Source organism: Leguminivora glycinivorella, chromosome 8 (assembly GCF_023078275.1).
Source record: "Leguminivora glycinivorella isolate SPB_JAAS2020 chromosome 8, LegGlyc_1.1, whole genome shotgun sequence".
NCBI lineage: Eukaryota > Metazoa > Arthropoda > Insecta > Lepidoptera > Tortricidae > Leguminivora > Leguminivora glycinivorella.
The window spans coordinates 15,847,221-15,868,784 of record NC_062978.1 but is presented as its reverse complement, the minus strand read 5'-3'; the positions used below and the strand labels follow the sequence as shown (position 1 = coordinate 15,868,784).

The 21,564-nt window shown below is 37.0% G+C and overlaps 1 protein-coding gene across 1 annotated transcript in view; it reads left to right on the top strand.

The window, feature by feature from the left end:
• Positions 1–10,238, top strand: part of LOC125229078 (cell division protein ZipA-like) — an 83,973-nt gene extending 73,735 nt beyond the window's left edge. Inside the window, exons 3-4 of the mRNA XM_048133855.1 lie at positions 9,185–9,606; positions 10,029–10,238. Of these exons, the coding sequence (XP_047989812.1) occupies positions 9,185–9,606; positions 10,029–10,238 (632 nt within the window). The remainder of the gene's footprint in view (positions 1–9,184; positions 9,607–10,028) is intronic.
• Positions 10,239–21,564: the final 11,326 nt, after the last annotated feature.

Sequence of the window (21,564 nt, the reverse complement as noted above, 5' to 3'; positions counted from 1 at the left end):
TAGATAGACATCTCTTACTATTCATAAATATGGGATAGAAGCTGTTTTATTACTAAATAAATCTCGATGTAAATTAAAGTTCTTTGCTGTCGTAGTTTGTAATGATTCTATAATTATAACATTCGGAAAGGCGAAAAGAAATAAACACACAACCTGTTCCGCATGGTTTAAATTCCTTTATTTTTTTTGTTTGGTTTATACGTCTCAATGATACATAACACAAATGTTGGGTCTTCATATTTAAATTAAAGGTGTACAATTTGTGTGAATTAAATGTACAATATTGCTATATGCAATGTTTATTATAATACTATCTTGTTAATGGTACTCGGAGTATTCACAGAGAAAAATCAAACCTGGAATGCACCTAAATATTGAAAACTAATAGCAATTTATGACAACCGTGGATTCATTAATTATTTGAATATGTCTCACGAAAGTTTAACGTGTATAATCAAAGATTGTATGAAATCAATTACCCCAAAACTTAATCAGGTATAAAAACATTTTAAATAAATGTACCACAAGTTCTAATATTATTAATTTCTTTCATCAAGCCTATCTATGAAATTTTATCGGTCAAGGCATTTGTGACGGGGCTCATGAGTCAACTAGATACTGCAATCGAGGGCCTAGGGACGAGATTGATTGCCAGGTCACACCTCTGTTATATGACTTGCGTAGAATAACCTGACTTCACTTGAACTGAGGCGCCGGGGTTAGCCGCAGTGATCACTCACAAGTAGTGTCAAAGGTATACCGTTTAACATCTGACACCAAATCATTACAAATGAATGTCCTACCATGCGCTTGCGCATTCGCTAACCCCCCCTACGATACTTTGATACGTAGCCTCACGTTTCGAGTAACTCAGACTCTACGTGGGTAGCAGACGGGATCAGTTTTAGAAGCTTTGGCACCTCAGGGCTGCCCTGAGTAGTACATCTCACTTACGCTTAGGAAGGACTGTTTCTACGCCTCCGCTCACGCTGGACGCAGTGTGACCCGAGAATTAATTCTCTCGTCTCAGACGAACGCGTTTTATAGTAGATCAGGCTCTGTCCATGAGGAAGTGACTCTGAGGTGTGTGGCTGAGGTATTTGTCTGTCCAAACTTTACTAAATAGGGCCATAATACCATTACACGACGTATGGTCAGGCCATTGTCTGTTCAAATCATTATTTCATAACAAAAGTTCAATTGCATCACTTATTAACAAAAGTTAAAGTGTATTTTCATTTAGCTGGCATCACTATCATAATACTATCTAAATACCCTAAAGAATAGAGATGACAAAGGGTTTTATTTTATGACAGCTATACTCAACAAATTTAATGATTTAAATAAATGTCCCTAAATAGAAAATAGACATTTATTATGCCACAATATAAATTATATGACACAAAATTATTTTGATCAGTGTAATTTGAGATGCGAGATCTCTTGACGACAACATAGGTGTTATTTACATATGTAATAATCTACTACAAGCTATCAAGTATTATTGAAAGTTGATTGTAAATTGTAATCAGTAAACTAGAGGTCTTATGTGTGAACTTTGTGTGGAAAATCCCTGGCCAGGGTAATGCGTGGTTGTGAAAGGAGATGTGTGATTGCAACTTAGTATCTTGGGAAGGTGACGATGTGTGAATTTCGAAAATAGTATGGTGATGTATGAGTCAAGAGATCTTGTTAACACAAACTGTAGTGTACTTGGTTAACGTGAACTATAGATAATTATATGAAAACGCATAAAGCTTGAAATACAAGATACAAAATTAATTAAATTTCATTAGCACTACCAAATAACGCTCTAAGATAGGATGTCGTTTGTGCAAAGAGACATATGGTTAATCGTTAGAGGCAGTAATTGTAACGGTCTAAGTGCAAACAATAAGATACTATAAAAATTGTTATATTTTAAAATATTAAATTCATTATTATTTTATTATCCGTGCCCAAACGTCAGGTAGTTCCTTCAGAAGTATAGGCGCCGGCGCTAAGATATTATTGTTATTGGTTTATTGCCCATTACAAGTCTCATAGTGTGGTTTTGTTAGAGAAGAAAGAAGCATAATTAACTTGTTTAAAGCTACCTTCCGTTTTGTAACCATTGGGACAAAGACATGAGTAGCAGGATAGCATTGATTGACAAGCGCGCTACCTTTTCGCGGATTAATAAAGTAGTTTTCTAGATTTGAGCATCGTGGACGTGCACAAAGTAACGCCAGATTCCATCGATAATTATTAAGATATAAATAAAAGGAGTTTACATTTTTTCCAAGTTCTCGTATTCATGTTATATAGGTTACGTGGAAGACGGGGTAATTTTGTTCGACTAACCAGAGAGGGGTGTGAGATGGCAACCCGTATTCCACATACGTGTATACGTGCTAGGTATAAATAGTTGATTAAAATTGCCATCGGTATAAGTAATAAATTTAAAATGGCTAGCCGAACAAAAACCGGCGACAATAAAAATAGAAAGCAGGCAGTTTCCGATTCTCGGATTACCCAATATTTTAGTTAAAAGATATTCTATAGAATTTTAAAAACAAAACCCATTATAAGATTTATTTATGAGTTTACTGGAACAACAGAAAAACCGCTATCGCACAATGCACAGTACGCTAAACCTATAACGTAATTATACTCTAATATGGTATATTATTCCATACAAAGTCTACTCTCCTTGGTAAACTGTTTCCAGGACATCTGGAGCCCATGTGTCGAGGCATTTGACCATGACCGTACCCTTCGTTGCAAAAGTGACAGCGGGGGGTTCCTATGAAGACCCGACCACGCCGAACGAGACAACGTGCACCGCTGCAGTAAGAGAGAGCGATACAGCGCACAAATCAGAGCCTTGGAAGGGATAAGATCCCATAGAGAAAGCGTGGGCGCAATTGGATAATTGTAGCGACGAAATCCTTATATCATTGTTAATAAAGTTGATATTAGCGTAACTAGAAATAAGTTGGGGTTGCAGGGACTCCAGTTAGGATGAAGGCCGGGAGTTGAGGACACTCTGATTTTAGACTCCAAGAAAGACCCAAGTCTTTCCAGCTTTGTTTCAATTTGTTCCCTGATCATGTATAATTGTAATAATTGTTAAAGATTAATTTAGTACTTCTTTATAGTAGAAAATAGATAAAGCCAGTGGTTCCGGATCCGGCGATAAACGAGCTAAGTACCTCTTTTATCAAAACAGCGTCTCAAGTTGTATTTTAAGTAACACAACATATTTTAATTATCTTTGTTCAAGTGCAAGGCAAGTTCAATTCTTGCGTTATAATCTGGATTTATTGTTGGGACAAATTCTATAACCTCGTAATGGTTAATTAGTATTTTAAAGTAACTGTATAATGTTTCTTCAGCTTTGTGTTACATATCTTGTATGACATTTTATTGATGAATATTAGTGCGAGTTCGAGCCTCGCCACTATGTTAAATATATTCCATATATATTTGTTGAAACCAGGATTCGAGTTCCTGAGATATCTAATTTACCTAAATACATTTCGTAAAGGATTGAAACGAGACGACCGATATTATATTGTTATATCCTACAGATTAAACAACATGTGCATTTATTATAACTCAAACTGTGTTTAGAGTAAACTGTCTTGGAAATTCTGTTATTACAATTCCTAATGAATTATTGTATTGTTGTATTAAATAGAGCATAATTATAGACGTTATGTAGACATTGTATGTAGACGTTACATTAATAAGGCGAAGTAAGGGTTTTAGCGGGTTTTCCCTTACTTCATGAGCCATTGATTTAATATATTGTCCCCGCAAAGGTATGGGCTTGACTTGTATTGTATACACTTTTGTCTTATAATTTATATAAATATTTCAAGTGATAAAGGCCTAAACTGTTTTCCTCAAGTACGTATTTCTGTAGTGTATTCAAGTTCGCATTCATAGATTTTTGATTTCATTTTATATAACGAATGCCTTATAGATTTCTTTGATAGGAACGCCCTATACCTTAATAAATTTGCGATAATATATTTCAATTTTATAAATCGCCATGTGCCTTTCCTTACAACTACCCCATATAGTAGCTCAGACTCCATAGATTCATCTACACCTTAATCAATCTAATTTATTTAATTCTCTAAAGCCTTCAGCATGGTATTTTAGGTCCCCCAATACCATTACAATACGTAGCTACGTGTACACGGAGATACGTATCTTATTTATACGTAGATCGGATCCAGTCGTGACCGTGACGTTTAGTTAAGTGTAGATTTTATGCGTGTCACTAAGACCCCCGAATGTAATGCAAGGGGCGAGTTTTTAATTTCAGTTTCCATATTTTTGCATTTTAAATAAAGTTTTAAGAGTGATCAAAAATAATAAGATGCAAATATTATCATCATCATCATCATCATATCAGCCGAAAGACGTCCACTGCTGGACATAGGCCTCCCCCAAAGATTGCCACAATGACCTGTCCTGCGCCACCCGCATCCAGCGGACTCCTGCGACCTTCACCAGGTCATCAGTCCACCTTGTTGGGGGCCTACCCACGCTTCGCCTTCCGGTACGCGGTCGCCACTCGAGAACCTTTCCGCCCCAACGGCCATCGGTTCTACGTGCAAATATTATTTTGGAGGCAAAAATAATAGACCAGTACAAATTGTAAAAGATGTGTATCAAAAGAATTCGCGTATAATCAACATATAAAAAAATAGGTAAAATTCTAATTTTCATTCACATGACACAGACTATAATTAATCAACTTTTTTTTAAATAATCTAACATGTACAGTCAGCGTCTTATAGTTGGTAGTATCCGAAGTAGTCAAATAGTTTGTTATTTTTGCTTTCACTTAACTTCACAAACAATAGGAACACATGGTACTTAATAACAGGTAAATCCCAAAGCCTTGAAGGTAATTATTATCAATGGCCCGCAAACTATTGTTTGTTATCTTTATCTGCACGTGCAACTATTTCTTAGTATTTTCACCGACGAAAGACGGTTGTCCAGCCAGTAATAATATTTATGAACAGTGTATATTATTATTTCACTTAAAATACTTTTAAATTGTTGCATTGGTCTACCTGTAGCATTTCTTACTAGGGAGTAAATATTAATTAGAGATATTAATATATTTATTTGGATGGACTTTCATATTCATCGACATCCCCAAGTAGGTACCTAGTACCTACCTGAGGTGCGATTTTTGATTCTCATCGGGTGGCTTATTTCGTACTAAATAGTCATCGGCTGCATACAAAACAAGGCACCGGTGAGATTCAAAAATCCCACCAATACCACCTCTGGTTTTTTTTGTACAAACTCATAATGTCTGGTTATCAGAGAACAGAATAATACCAATATGTAATTACTTAAAAAAACATCTGGAATCAAATCAATGCAAAGACCACGAGTAAAACACATAATGCGAAGGGTCCGTTCGACACTTACAAGCTCTCTTTCAACAACCGAGCGGAGCGGAGCCGAAGCCGAGATTCGCGGGAACGTAGCCGAATCCAGAAACGGATACGTATCTTTGACGTGACCGTGTAGTACGGGATCTTAGCACCGCCGGTACTAAGGCTACGTAGCTACGGTTCCGCGTGTAACACGTATATCACAAGCCCTTTGAATCAAACGAAGTGAGAATTTAGTACCCTGTCGCGAATGAGAGTGGTAGGCCTATTCAAACGTATACTTACATCAGAACGATATCTAAAATATGCCAATTACATTATCGTGTATCTCGCTCGCGCCAACACAGTAACGGGCAAACGCGAGCGAAATGCACGACATTTGAATGATATCCTTTAAGTGTCGTAATGATGATATTAGTTTAGAATTGGCGTGTTGGTAGGTGGTATTCAAAGCGGCGATAAATCAATTTCACCCCGCTTTTCAAACACAATACATCTGGTAGGTATTGATAATTAATAGACGCTGTTATTTAACCAAACTTTCGAATAGGAACGTGGCACATTGAAGTCAGGGTATAAAGGATTTGAATAGCTTTATAATAGGAAAAACCTTTTAGTATATTATAGTAGTATTAACCTTGTAGTATTAACTAAGGTATAGAAAAGAATCATCGACATTTGTCCCGACCCGAACATTTATAAAAGCGAATATCGGGTAGTTTGGTGTTGGACATCTCCGTTAACATTGTGCAGGGACATGAGTCTTCCGTGACCACGGCCAGTGCAATCTGGCCGAAACGTCGGAAAAAGGGTAAAATAATGTTATTTTATCGCGTTCGACCCGTGTGTGACATCATGTTAATAACAAAGGTTTCGTGATACACAAAATTATTTAAAATACACGTGTATCACCATTATTCTAACAATAAATAATTATAAATTGAAATAGATATCATACACGAAAGAAAAAACGACAAGGTCCACTGGTGGTCGAGCCACCATAACCGATAGCCGATTTCAATTTATAATTTTAAGTATAGTATGTGACTACTTGAAAAAAGAACAAATCAAAAATTATTCAATAAAATAATATGATTTGTTTCCTAGTTGGAATAAATACCTAATTAAATTAGGTACCTATAGGAATCGCATACCACTCGCAATTTTAGGGTTCAACTGACCTTTCACAGTATACAAAACAGCATACACAGACCCAATATCATTATTCGGAACAAAAGACTTACCTTTATAACCAAAAGGGTATCAACGCGAAAATTGTCGACGGCTCCAACCCCAATACAGTCTAAGTTATGTGACGCTGTGCTGCAGATACTATCTCCTCTAATATGCAGGTCAGGCTTGGAGAGAAAACCAATTTCGTTACAGCTTTATCTGACTCCGAAGCTCGGGTTTTTTGAACCCTTCTAAAGGATCAAACAGCAAATGCAGCTTATACGTACCTAATGGGATTGCTTTGACAATGAGCTCTGAATTTACTCCTTGTTTTCAAAAAGGAATTGTCACATCATGTCTATTTTGAAAGTTGCTTGACAAGCATCTATTGTAGCTTTGTTTTCGAATTGTCAAAACATTTCACCATTGTGGAGTTAGTTATTTACATGTAAACTCTTTACTGACATTGGAACACAAGTTACACAACACAGGCACAACTTAAAACAATCACAGAAGCTTCAAGTGTAATCTTTCAAATATAGTCTTACTAAGAGGTAAAATACACTCTCTATCGCACTAATAGAGGTAAATGTGCGAAGTCGAAAAGTTAGTTTCATCTGACTAATATAGGTAGGTCAATTAGTCACACCTTGGGTCCCAGTCATAGAGGTTTCACTGTACATTGACATATATTTTGTTTGTGTGTTTATTACCTTTGGGAAATAAATATATCCAATCTAATCCAATAATACTACTTTGAAGTTCGGCATACGCAGTTACATAAATAAACGAATCCATTTTAGTCTCCCCTAACAACAAACTACTCTAAGCAAAATATTTGCTTGACAAAATCCCCCATTCATTACTCCACGTCCGGTCATTAAGCTAATCATTTGATGTGACTCGAGATCTTATCTGTTTCGTACGTCCGAGCCAATTCCATTAAGTTACTCGTCCTGTGACATTCGTGGAAAAAACAACAGACGTTCGACATGCAGGGGGAAAACGAATCCGCTAGGGCTATCTCAGTCTATTAGCTGCAACACAAATCAAGTGAGAGAGGGTAGGTGTATATTTGTATAATAAAAACTATAGATTGAAGCACCCCTAGATGACGTGCATGTGATTTCATAATGGCACCACTTTTCCATTATCCAATATAGGTACCTATGACTGATAGCCAGTCGCTAAACTAAAATTCATGTAATTTTCTTACGGTGGAAGAAAAAAAGCGGTGCTACAGTTCTGATTGAAGATCGAGTGTATCTATCTCTTTCAGTATAAGATATTGCTCCGTGAGCGTGTACAGGATGGTATAAAAGGTTAATTAAATCCTGCTTAAAACCGTCTACGTCAATGGTGAAGATGTACAACTCGATGTTTTTGTCGTTGGAAGCATTGTGGGACGTTGACAAACGTTATGCGGCCAATTTATTTCGCCAAAGCATTTACGCAAGTACGACTCGTTTCTTTTGTTTTTCTTACCTTGTTGTTAATGTTTTTGGGTAAGAACAGTGCTCGGAGAATGTCGTGCTCAGACGTAGAGTTGTGGCGAACGATACACAGCTGGATAGAAGGCATGTTCGTAATTGGTTGAATAGTTAAGCAATGGTTGTTCAACTTCATTGATTAGAGCTGCTTTTGTGTTTTTGTACTAATTCAGTAATCGATAACTTGTAGGCGATTCTTCTAATGATTTTGACGGTTTATAAATATTATCAATAAATCTTTGTCTTCGATTTCTATAATAAGTATGTAATAACGCTTCTAACTTAAAATAAAATAACGAGGACGCCATTATCCACAAATATGATTTATTACCTCTATATATGTATACATGTAACATATATACAGAGTGGGGCCTGTAACAAAGGCTATTCTCCTTATACTGATCAACATTTGTTCGGCGACTTTTAAAAATAACTTGTATTTTGATTTTTATCACCCTTGAAAGTTTTTTCTAAGAGGTAATGTATTGCGAATTCTGTTAAGTCTAAAGTGTGACAGACAACGTCAATGACAACAATTGTCATGTCTTCGCCTCAAGATTTATATTATTTAACGAAGGTAGTTGCCCTGCAACTTCACGACGTATTCGCACCTAGTTCATCGGTATCGTAGAAAGAGAGAAAAGATACCGCCTCCTCTTCTACGATGCCGGTCCCGGTAAGCCTCATTCTTGTCCGTGCGCGCGCGGCGAACGCACCTGGTTAAACTTAACTTTAATTAAATAAATTCATTTTCGTTTCGTGAATTTGCCAAGGGCAAGCATGCCTAAGAGAAAAATTAAATCGGATGAAGAACGTTGGAAGAAAAAGATTAGAAAATATGAAGCGAAATTAAGACGGAATTCGTCACGAATTATTTACTCAAGTGATGAGGATATTTTACGAGGTGAGTAGATGCAGTTTATTGTGACTTTTATAAGTGATCCTAATATTCCCCGATCTAACACGAGATGTTAGGCAGTGGAAAGTACAGCTCCGAATTATTACGAGATAATAACCAGTAGCAATTTTGCAGAGTTAACACGAGATGTTAACCGTTAAATTTTAAAAATAAAACACGGGTTTTAACCTGTTTCCTTGTTTTTGTTCAAGATGAACCGTCGCCACCTCCACAAAATCTGGAAACCGAGGGGCTAGACGAACGATTGGGTGTATCAGCCGGGTTCTCGGAGGAACCTCCCGGGCCAGAACAAGTACCTGGGCCCTCGTCAGCGTCGCTTCCGGTGGAACCAGTACCTGGACCCTCGTCTGCGTCGTTTCCGGTGCAACCAGCGCCAGGACCCTCATCGGCGACGGAGCCTGCCGTATTCGCCGAGCCCGCCATTGCACCAGAACAGCTCGAAGTCGAACTAATTGACCCGGAGCTACTTCAAATCTTAGGTGATTTTGTTCCTGAGGCGACGGAATGGGGCGAGGAAATTAACGACAATTTGTCAAAAATATTGACGCCTATTTTAAGAGATGGGCTCAAAAAAGAGATTAAGGAGGAAATTTTGAAAAATAATTTACTACCAGTAAATTGCCCATTTACTAAGTCACCTATTCTGAACGCCGAAATAGCCGCAGTTCTATTGGAAAATGCTAGGAACAGAGATTCCCGGATATCTAAAAAACAAAACCAGTTAGGCTGTGTTTTATCGATACTCGGAAAAATCACTACGGGTATGTTAAAAAAATCTCTGGGTACACAGGATGCAATCAAGTTACTTAGTAACGCGTCGAAGTTAGTAGCAGATTCTCACTTTTCTGAAACTGAGACCAGGCGGTCTTTAATAACTCCAATGCTGGAAAAAAGTTTTATTGACCCCATTAAGGACCGCAAGCGAGATTCATATCTGTTTGGCGATGAACTCGGCGAATTTATCAAAAACTCGTCGGGAATTAAAAAAGCTGGCCAGTTAATTCAGGCCCCTTCGACTTCCACTTTAAATTGGAGGGGCCCACCGCCCCGTTATTTTCAGCGCAATACAAGAGCGCCGCTGAACCGCAACGGTGGTCCGCTAGCCCCCCCTCCCCCGCAGACATCGGCGCGCCGCCGGTAACCGGCCCCGCCGCGTCGCCGATCCTCGGCGCAGGCGCCGACGCGCACGCGCACAGCGCGTTATCCCCACTACACGATTCTAGCCGAGCGTCGCGCCGACGCTAGACATCGAGAAGCGTATGTAAGACTGCTGCAGGTACCGGAATTAATGTTAAAGGTTAAATACTTTCATCCTTATCTCAGAATACTAACTAGCAATATTCTTCTAGGCTTTCGTTGGTGGCATTATTGTATTATAAAAGGCATTGACGCACTGGATATAAAAAATTACAACGTTTTAGATTTTCTAACAGTGCGTTTAGGGAAAGGAGCTTCTTATGGTATTCTCAATAATCATCCTTCGGCTTTGTCACTTATTTATCAAAATAATTTGACTCAAGACGATCACTTAAAAAGGGTTTTAAGGGAGCTTAAGTACTTGGGATCCCTTTAAAGTATTAAATCACCTTAGTTATTATTACCCTAATGAGATCTTAGGCCTAGTTAGATGTTAGTCATAAGAAAACAATCTGTATTAGAATTACCTTTATTCAATCAACGACCAAGTATATGTCTAGAAAAGGTAATAAATAATAGACTACTTACTTATTTAAAGCTAACGTATTCAATAAGACTAATTAATATACTAAAAGACTTACAAAGATACTAAATTGATTTTAACACCAAAGGCCCACATGGAGTCATTCTCAAACTGTAGCACGCTGGATTAAGCAAACGCTGTCGGCTAGTGGTATCGACACCAACGTGCACCAGGCACGCATCTACTTCAGCTACCGAGAGAGCTGGTGTTAATGTCGATACCATTAGGAAGACAGCGGGACGTCAATCTTTGGTCTTTGTGATTTTTAATAAACTTCCTATTGCAAATTCTAGTGCTTGTTTTGCTTTAGCATTATTTGATTGATCAAATATTTTCTAAATATTAATTTCTAAATAATGAGATATTAGCTACTGTTTCTACAGTAGATATATTATGATTTCTCAAATATACAATTCTTGATTTGAATATTGGTTTTTTTATTTATATTTCAACATTGTTCAGCTCTGAACATCTACCTTCGTTAAATAATATAAATCTTGAGGCGAAGACATGACAATTAGATGATCAAACGAACTTACCTGAAGTGAAGTTCGATCTTAATTGTCATGTCTTCGCTGAAAGATTTAGGTTCCCTCCCACCCTATTTAAGCCCCGCGATTACAATGTTGAAATATGTAGGCTCTGAAAAGAATGAGGCTTACCGGGACCGGCATCGTAGAAGAGGAGGCGGTATCTTTTCTCTCTTTCTACGATACCGATGAACTAGGTGCGAATACGTCGTGAAGTTGCAGGGCAACTACCTTCGTTAAATAATATAAATCTTTCAGCGAAGACATGACAATTAAGATCGAACTTCACTTCAGGTAAGTTCGTTTGATCATCTAATAATGGCGTACATTGAAGCTAATATTTATTTTGTATGAAAAATTAAAAATTTAAAGACTTCATAATTTTTAAAAGTCACTGAACAAATGTTGATCAGTATAAGGACCTACAGTTCAATTCTTCGCCTTTGTTACAGGCCCCACTCTGTATACGTATACAAATGTAAATCCATACTAATATTATAAATGGGAAAGTGTGTGTGTCTGTTTGTTTGTCCGTCTTTCACGGCAAAACGGAGCGACGAATTGACGTGATTTTTTAAGTGGAGATAGTTGAAGGGATGGAGAGTGACATAGGCTACTTTTTGTCTCTTTTTAACGCGAGCGAAACCGCGGGCAAAAGCTAGTAGAAATATACATTGCAAAACGGTGTGTTATGGCAAACGAAAGTTACAAGACTGTAAAACATGGTGTTCAATGTGTAACATCTGATTGGTTCGCATGTTCTAAAATTTACAGGCCAAATAACTGTACTAATAATTACCCCGTTTTATTCATGTTTTGGTCATTGATTTATCGTTCTTTTCTGTTTACATGTCAACAAAAGATGTATTAGTAAAGATGGCACATCAAGCATATTATCAAGCTTCAAAGCAATAATTTTGATGTCATCAAATTCTTCACGACTCTCCTGCCAATCACAAATAGTCGACCCTTAATAGAGTAGAACAAAAGCCCCTATTATCTATTCAGTTAGAGCGAGGGTCCCGTGGGGTCGATTTGCATTCCGCAACCAGGTGAGGGTTAAGGGTACCCGCGGTATTATCAACAACACGGGCTGACAGATTTGGCCCTACGGGTTTAGGGAATATGCGACAAGAATGATAACTTGCGCGAAGCATATGATATAAAGAACGATGTAACCTTTAGTTAGTGGTTGGTTGGTGGGTTGAAAAACTTGGAAACTGTCTTGGAAATTCTTATGGCACAGTATAATAAAGAGTACTATCGTACAGTATGGCCACTTCCGCCCCCCGCTGAAAGTGCCCCCTCTCGGTTACCTCACAGTTACCGCCTATTAAAAACGCGAACAGTCGACTTGTCATATCTCACTCATACAATCATGGTACGTGTTCACCTACGCGAGCTTACTTAGAATGTGTGCTAGGACCACGCCTCTTTCATAGATTTGATCGCCAGTGTCCGAGATGTGCTTATGGTTTGTCAACTTGACGTCCCTTTGCATGAGCAAATTAGATAATTACTTGATTATTGACAACCCTAAATATGGGAAAGAGATATATAGTGAATCGTGCATTAGAAAAGGATGGCACGAATTGACCTCAACTTTACTGCTGTCGAACTTCGGTTCTGTACGCCAGTACCATTATTTATTATGCACTTTAGTTCCTCACAAGTTTAAACCTCGTTGGCGCCAAGAAGTTATTCAGGTCAAATCAAAATCGGATATGCACCTGATATCAAATCGATAGTTTAGTAAATTATCTTTTTTTGTTTAAAAATGATTGAAGGAAAGTTATTGTTTACACAGCCCGAAAAAAGTGTGGCACAAAAGGGTATCCTTATCGGATCAAGCCAAGCTAGCTAAAGCTAACGTTCAGAAACATTATCATTAAGGTGTTAACAATTTAATCTTACGCAGAAGTCAATAAAATACTGTTAGTATGATGTGGGCCTGTAATTAGCTTAAAATTTTATTTATTTATTTAAACTTTGTTGCACAGTAAAACATGTACAAAAGTCGAACTTGATACCAGAAGGCATTCAGAAGAAATTTTGAGGCACAAGATAATTTTATGCTTTAGGTAATATTTTCAACAGTATTTTTTCCCTTCCGCATACTCGGCGAGACTCTTCACCGAGGATCGGATCGTACCATTCTTTGTGGCCATAAAATATTTTACAGCTTTTAAAAATCGAATATTCTTTTATAATTTAACGCCCGAGTGATACTCGTACATTGAGGCTGTTTTCATCCAATTTTTCAAGATTACCGCATCAATGGCCTGCGCCTCTGAGGTTCGGGTAGTAAGGACACTTACTGACGTTTTATCACGACAGGTGCCGCAACTGCAACCAGCTCTCGCGGTCAATTCACATTTAAATATTTAATCATAAACTAGAACGTTCCTTTGCTAATCCGCGAATTGATAACTTGCAAGTCAATCATCAAATGTACTTACTTGCGTATTTTTTACATGCAAATAATTTTCCCACCCTCCCACCGCAAAAATAAAAATAAATACGCAAATGAATACAACAACCCAGCACCAAAAATACAAAACTCGACACGTGTTTCACCTCTCTACGAGGCATCCTCAGGAGCTGATGTTGACGGTCCGAAGTTCCGCAACTGACTCTTTGACTCTTTTTGTAAAAAATACGCAAGTAAGTACACCAGGTTAGCACTGATTGACTTGCACATTATCAATTCGCGGATTAGCAAAGGAACGTTCTAGTTTATGATTAACATGGATTTCCGAAAAGTAACGCCTGATTCCATCGATTATTTAAATATTTATTAATAATTTATCTGGATTGGTAGCCGATGTCGTACCTACTCCGCTCCGACCTAACCGTAGGTACCTTACCGAACCAATGCAATGGAGGGGTTACTGAAAAGTCAGAGGACATACATCCAATCTCCTCATTTAAAAATTCGAATACACACTTAAATTATTTTCAAGTGATCACACCGCCGAGTTCAGAGTGAATTGAATAGGCTATTTGACCCTTTTTTTAAATTCTATTTTATATTATTTATTACTGTCCAAATAACCGAAAAAAAATGCTACCTTATTTTATTACGACTTGAAGACCACAAAAAAAAATATAAAGTTTACTTTACCTTAATTAGGCAAAAACATCATTAGCCCTGTTAATCTATAGATTGTCTGCGCATGACGTAAATCGAATTGAGCACAAAATTTTCTGACATTTAAGTTATAAGTTCTATGACGTCACTACACGTCTGACAGCATTTTCGGTGGCCAAAGTTAAAATAAATATTACACACATTTTTAATCGAAAATACGTAGCCACCATAGACTTTTAAATAATACCCAAAACCTATAAAAATTGGTTTCTTATGTCAAATGTCAAATCAATCATTTCTTGTGCCAAATTCGATAAGAGTCCAGTAGCCTATTGAAAGCAGACCAAGTGAACCACAAAGAGATGGAAAAGGAATATTTGGGTACAATACCCGTGAATTTTAGTAGTATCTAATGACGTGACAACTTACAAAATAAAGAACATTATGAACATTGGAATCAGATTGATATTCTCTTGCTGCAATTGACTCGCAGTAATATACATATACGTTGTTGCGAGCGAGATGCCAGCAATAACATATCAGTAAGAAACCCATGTTGGGCTTTTAAAGATCGATGGCCCCTCCAGACGTTAAACATGAAATATTCCAGCGATATATTTGTATGCGTGTCGTGTCGGCTAAGAGCCCGTTTATCAATATGCCCTTTGGCGGATTTCGGCTTACGTTACATTCGACAGTAATAACAATGGCAACCATGTATAAACTAAATAATAATCGTTCGACTCTCGTTCTTTAAAGCACATTCGACTGGATTTAAAGCCGGAGTTTTAATAGGTGACATAGAAGAGGCACTTTAATCGATTTTATTATATATTAGAGTTACAATCAGTTATACTATTGTAACACGTAGTAGTATTGCTTTATACGTATTAGTAAAGTGCATGAAGAAGTGGCGGTGAAAGTTTTGAATGATTCACGGTTATTTTCATTAGACTTATATTGACCGGGATATAGACCGTGATTACCTTTTTGATTTTTGTCGAGCTCCCGATATTTCGACGCAGTTGCATGCATCATGATCACGGAAAACTGACGAAGGCGGGTGGTGGATATAAAAATTTCAATCGTGAGGATGGCTTCAAGCTATCTAATATATGGAATCCAGTGATTTGTTTGTGTAAAAAACCGGTGAAGTCAGAATTGAACAAACGTAGTGACACTGTGAGTGTAGTGTGTTTGGACAGACCATCGAGTGTGAATGCGACCAGTGGTAACGCTGAAAGTGAACGCAGCCGACGCGCGCGAAGGAGGGTAGATCGCGCGCTGTCTATGCAACTTTAACATCCACCCGCCTTCGTCAGTTTTCCGTGATCATGATGCATGCAACTGCGTCGAAATATCGGGAGCTCGACAAAAATCAAAAAGGTAATCACGGTCTATATCCCGGTCAATATAAGTCTAATGAAGTGGCGGTGATAAATAAATTAGCTGTCAAAACTTAAATTAATTTGTTGGCAATGCTAAGTAGAAATCTTAATGGAAGCGACGCTGCAAAATTATCTATTCGTAAACAACTCTAAGTTTAAAACAATCAGTCCTGATGGAGCGATAAGTAAGATTTCGAAAGTAAAGATAGGGCTTCTCCTATAATTCCGACTGAATACTCTCGACTTTGAGTTTGGTGTACCTTGGTGAAATAATACTTGACGGAATTGGTTGACGCATCGAATAAAGGGATCTGTCTCAATCATATCTTCGCCACTTCTAGAAGTTGTTTTCTATAATACCTATGTACTTATTGTAAAAAAAAATCAAAAAGCAGCTGGCTCTGTTTTAATATACACCCTGTTTTTATTGAATTCCGTGAACTTTAAGGGTAGGTTATTTAGATCAAATACAATTCATTTCTCTGAGAAACTAGCGTCTTAACTTTTACGATTATCGAGTTATTAAAAAATAAGCGTGTTACAAAACACGAAGAAACAAAAGCCAAAAATAATAGATTTTTGAATTCAGATTTCTTATCGGATTGCAATAATCTAAACATCCCAATTATAAACAAATCAATTATTTTTGTAGTCGGTACCAGACCTGTTCGTCGCCTTGCTATTTCCTGTTTGCCCCAGCCAACCATACTCAGGCTGGCCCCGACTCCAAAAATAATTGATTTGTTTATAATTGGGATGTTTAGATTATTGCAATCCGATAAGAAATTTGAATTCAAAAGTTTATTATTTTTGGCTTTTTAGTTTCTCTGTGTTTTGTAACACGCTTATTTTTGAAGGCGGTTTTATTTATTGTTAAAAAGTTTATTTATTTGTTGATTTTTAGTGGTTCCTAGTGATATTATATGTATCAGTCCGAATATATGTACAGTAGTGAAAGAATTATCCTTTAACTCCTAACCATTGAGGAGTTGACCTTCCATCATCAGCTCAACCACATAAAATTATTACCAGCAGGCGTAAATACTGGTGTACCTTTGAAAAATACACTAAAAATATTACATGTGCCTATAACATTTGAAGAGTTCCCTCGATTTCTCCAAGATCCCATCATCAGACCCCGACTTGGTGCCAATGGGACCATCTCGGGGTTATACCCATACGATCAAAAAAAAATTTTGAAAATCGGTCCACGGTTTTCGGAGATATCGAGTAACATACATACAAAAAAAAATAAAAAAAAATTCAGTCGAATTGAGAACCTCCTCCTTTTTTTGTAGTCGGTTAAAAAATAAAGATTACTGAACACGTGTGTGACAGCCTTTTTCCAATTCCTAATGTTATTTGTTTTGACATGTGCCGTCAATCACTTGACACTAACTTGAATGTTCTTCTTAAGGATCTCTCACACTAATAAATTCATTTATTATGTATGAAAATGATGAAAAATATTTTTTTGCGAATTTAACTAAAAGTGATATACAGGGTGGTTTCTGATAATGAACTAGCTACGTGTCGAATTTAACGGAAAACAAAAAAAATACGGTGTATACGGTTATATTGTAAATATGGAAGCAGTGCAATAACCGCAGTATACTTGTGTACCGACACAGACCTTTGACCGGATATTCCAATACTTCCCGAGCGCAAGTAAGCAGAAGCGTGGGCGGACCAGGTTCACCACGTTCATTGAGACAATTATATGGCAACTGTCATTGATACTTGACCCTGATAAAGCCTGACCAGAAATATATATTTTATATTTTATTTTATTAGTAAAAACATGTTTACATGACATTACAGTAAAACCAATGCGTCACGAAACTTACTTAGATAACAAAAAAAGAGAAAATAAAGAGAACAATAATAAAAATAAAATTAAACAATTGATTTGGGCGATGACGTCACAGCGTGGCTCCGTTGCGTCGTTTGCCCCGGTGCAGTATTCGGCAGGTTGCCCCGGAACCGCCGAAAAACCACACCTTTCGGCCAGAAGTCTGCGCTCGCGATGGTGTCCTGCAGCGGCCGCGGCACGCGCACAAGGAACGAGCTGAAGTGCACGAGCTGAAATATATGACTACGTGCCATGTTGCGGAATTTCATTAGAACTATTTTCTTCATACTAAACTGAACTGTCACCCCATACATCAGAATAACAGTGCCCTTCTGACAATAATCATATCGTCACTACTTTGAAAAGAACTTGTATCTTCTTCTGTTAATGAAAAGAAAATTGTAGTAAGTATGTATGAAATGCATATAGACTTACTGCGTTTTAACTTTGAGGAGCAGTGTGAGATACGAGATTTTTTTCAAAGTAGTGACGACATATTTCTGGTCAGGGTTTAATTCTGTGTCTAGTAGTAGTAGTAGTAAACACTTTATTGTACAGAACAAATTACATGTACAGAGAATAATTATAACGGTTATGTACAAAGGCGAGCTTATCCCTTTAAGGGATCTCTTCCATCTAACCTTATGTATATTATGTATATATATATATATATATATACAATATACATCTCTACTCCAAAAATGAATGCAATACGTATACCTACATACATAAATAATAATATATATATAAACAATAAACATATATCAAAATAATAATAACCGCACACGACGAAGTTTAATTTTTTCTTATTGGTTTTCATGTGAAAGCCATAATTTCTTTAATTTTGACTTCAGCGATGCTACTGACTGACACTTTCTCAATGGAGCTGGCGACGCACGCATTCCATAGCTTCACAGATTATACTGTGACTGATTTATCGTAAGATCGGTGTCTATGGGAAGGGATCGTAAGCGAAAGATCCTCACTAGATCGCAACCGGTGGTCACTGTCTATTTCTGGGTCTACAAATAACATTGGTATAGTATGAATTCTCTGAGATGAATTTTTCGCTTTTGCCCTAATCTGTTAAACAAAGGCCTTTTTTTCTATTATTCGCGGCGGTTAGCTCCCGTTTAAACGGCACGTGCTATAGTCTCAGTGTACTTAAAAAGCAACTATCATGATAGCAATAAGGTTCAAATCCATAAAAAGCCCTTTTAGAGATAACACGTTTTGTCATCTTCAAAAAAAGTTACCTGCACACTGCAAACTGTTTAATAAATTTGAACCTTATTGCTATCATGATAGTTGCTTTTTAACTACACTGAGACTTTAGCACGTGCCGTGGAAACGGGAGCTAACCGCCGCAAATAATAGAAACAAAGGCCTTTGTTTAACAGATTAGGGCAAAACCGAAAAGTTCATCTCAGAAAATTCATACTATACAGCGTCAATATTTTCTTGTTGAGCAGGCAATGAACGGCGAAGTGTCACTGTCGGGCGACAATTGTCATTGTGGTGAACAGGCAACTGCAGTTACACCTCCCCAAATCTTATTAGAGCTAATATTGTGACACCGGGCACCTTTTAATTGTTCTGATTTTAAATTATTATCTCACTACAGAGATTATAGAAATAGATTGTTTAGATATTGTCTGTTGTATTTATTTCTAAATAATTTTCGTTAAATTTCAGGCCGCTGAACTAAACGCAGCTATCGCCGAGAAAACTAGTATACACACCTTCGCCAGTAAATAAGAAGGCCTCAGATCACATGTGACATTTCTTACTTGGCTTACGTAACATGTAATCTACTATTTCATGTACCTACTACTGACTTGTAAAAGAGTTCTGTGACCCATTTCTCAAAACTGAAAGTTACAAGTTAAAAGTGGAAGTCTCTTTCCAACTTGTAATATTATACAATGACTACCACTTGTAAATTGTAATTTGTAGGGGTCCCATTTCTCAAAACTGAAAGTTACGAGTTACAAAGTGGAAGTCTCTTTCCAACTTGTCATATTAGACATTGACTACCGCTTGTAAATTGTAACTTGTAGCTTCGAGAAATGGGCCTCAGATTGTGTTGTGGCCTACAAGTAGACGAATCTTTTGTATCGTTTTAAATTTTTCCCTTGGTATTATAATATTGTATTTTCACAACTTCAAAGACATGTAGACTTGGGAAAAAGTAGGTGTAAGGTTTTAATTTCAACTTTATCTCCATGCGACCCCGAAAAAAGGGTCAAGGACGTCAGGTGAACGAACGGACAAGAAAGTGAAATTATAAGGTTTCGTTTTTTCTTTTGAGGTATGGAACCTGAATTTTTTTAATAACCGTCTAAACTTTTGTCAGGTATTATTAACATCCTTATTTTATTCGCTACACTTTTGTTACTATGTTAAATTTTACGGAGCAATTTTTTCCAGATTTTTTTTTGTTGGCAAAAAAATATTAATTAAAAAAAAAAATTATGATGCAAAATTAGTTCAAACAGCCGTGACCTTTTAATAATATGTGTATTTGTCACAATCAGCCGAATCAGCGCCATTCCCTCATGCACATTTTCAATATAAAAGGGAAAAAGTGCACAATATTATTTGGCCTGATTGTATTATACCAAGAATCAGACTAGGTAGGCGATCGGAACATCGCATCTGAGCGCGTTTTCAAAGAGCATGGCTCGAAATTAAACGTTGCAATTATTTCATCCCGGCCACCGTCTCTAGAGTGATATTCATTTCATTTATCTTGACTAGTTTGTGTAAGTTCTACGTAAATGAGATTTCACCGCAAACTCAACCGTGCATTACGATTATTAAAGTTGGTATACAGTAGCAATGTGACGGTTTACCAGTAGAGAGAATACAATAGATTAGAAAACATTCATTTGTCAGCACAAACACAGGCCAAAATATAAACAGGTTTGCACTTGCTTTTAGAAAGTTATGTTTGTAATAGTAATAAGGTCAAGTTTACCCTTTTATAGTCTTGTTATGCTTAGAAATAACAAAGCTGAAATTATTTAATATATTTTAGTTCTTTGTAAATTAATGAGTTGTCTCTTACACGTAGTAAATGCAAATGTTTTTCCAATAATTTTCATTTCTATCCATTCCAGCAGACTTACGCTAGTTCATTTAAAAACAATAGTCAGAAGGTACACATCAGTGTATCGACTATATTTTGGTATGTCCAAATAATTTAACCTAATCCATTTTATAGGATCCAAATTAAAAAGGGACTACGTCTTTTCCCACAGCTCAGCAAACTCTTAGAATATTATTATAATAAATACAATTGTAACAACTAAAATTTTCACAATAGCCAAATGAAACCAATTGCGCCCTTTAAATTTATTTTTAAAGAATCGTAAAAAATACGGCGATTGTAGGTACTTAGAAACCGCGCTATCTCGAATGATGAGATAAAAGGACCGTCTCGAGAAAGAAAAGCTCCACTGTGAAGCCACTTGAATAAACATGAATATCGAATGCTTTTAAAAATTCAACGATAACTATCGTCGACGATGCTCTTTCTAGACATTTAAAGGAAAAGCTTTATTATGACATCGGTATTGTGCGGCGTTATTATCTATCATTCATATCAATCAATTATAATTCTGTCCATTATACAATATACATCATCGCATCCCCTCGCGTTAAAGCGTTTTCATATTATCCGATCCGATATCGGATGTAAGGAAGAGGTCAAAAGCAAATGTTAAAGATGGCACCTTCAATAGGTATCGGTTCACGGTTCAATAAAGGATATCGGTTCACATTCGATATCTGATCGGATGATGTGAAAATGAAAACGCTCTTAGGGTGAGTCATCATATTGGAATATTTTTAAATACTGTATTGCATTTTTGCCCATTTTGACAATTTTATTGACTGTTTTATTTACATACCTATTGATAGCGACCTTTCTTTGAACTGTGTTTGTTTCAGCGTCGCTAATCAAACCCTAACAACCTGATAACCAAG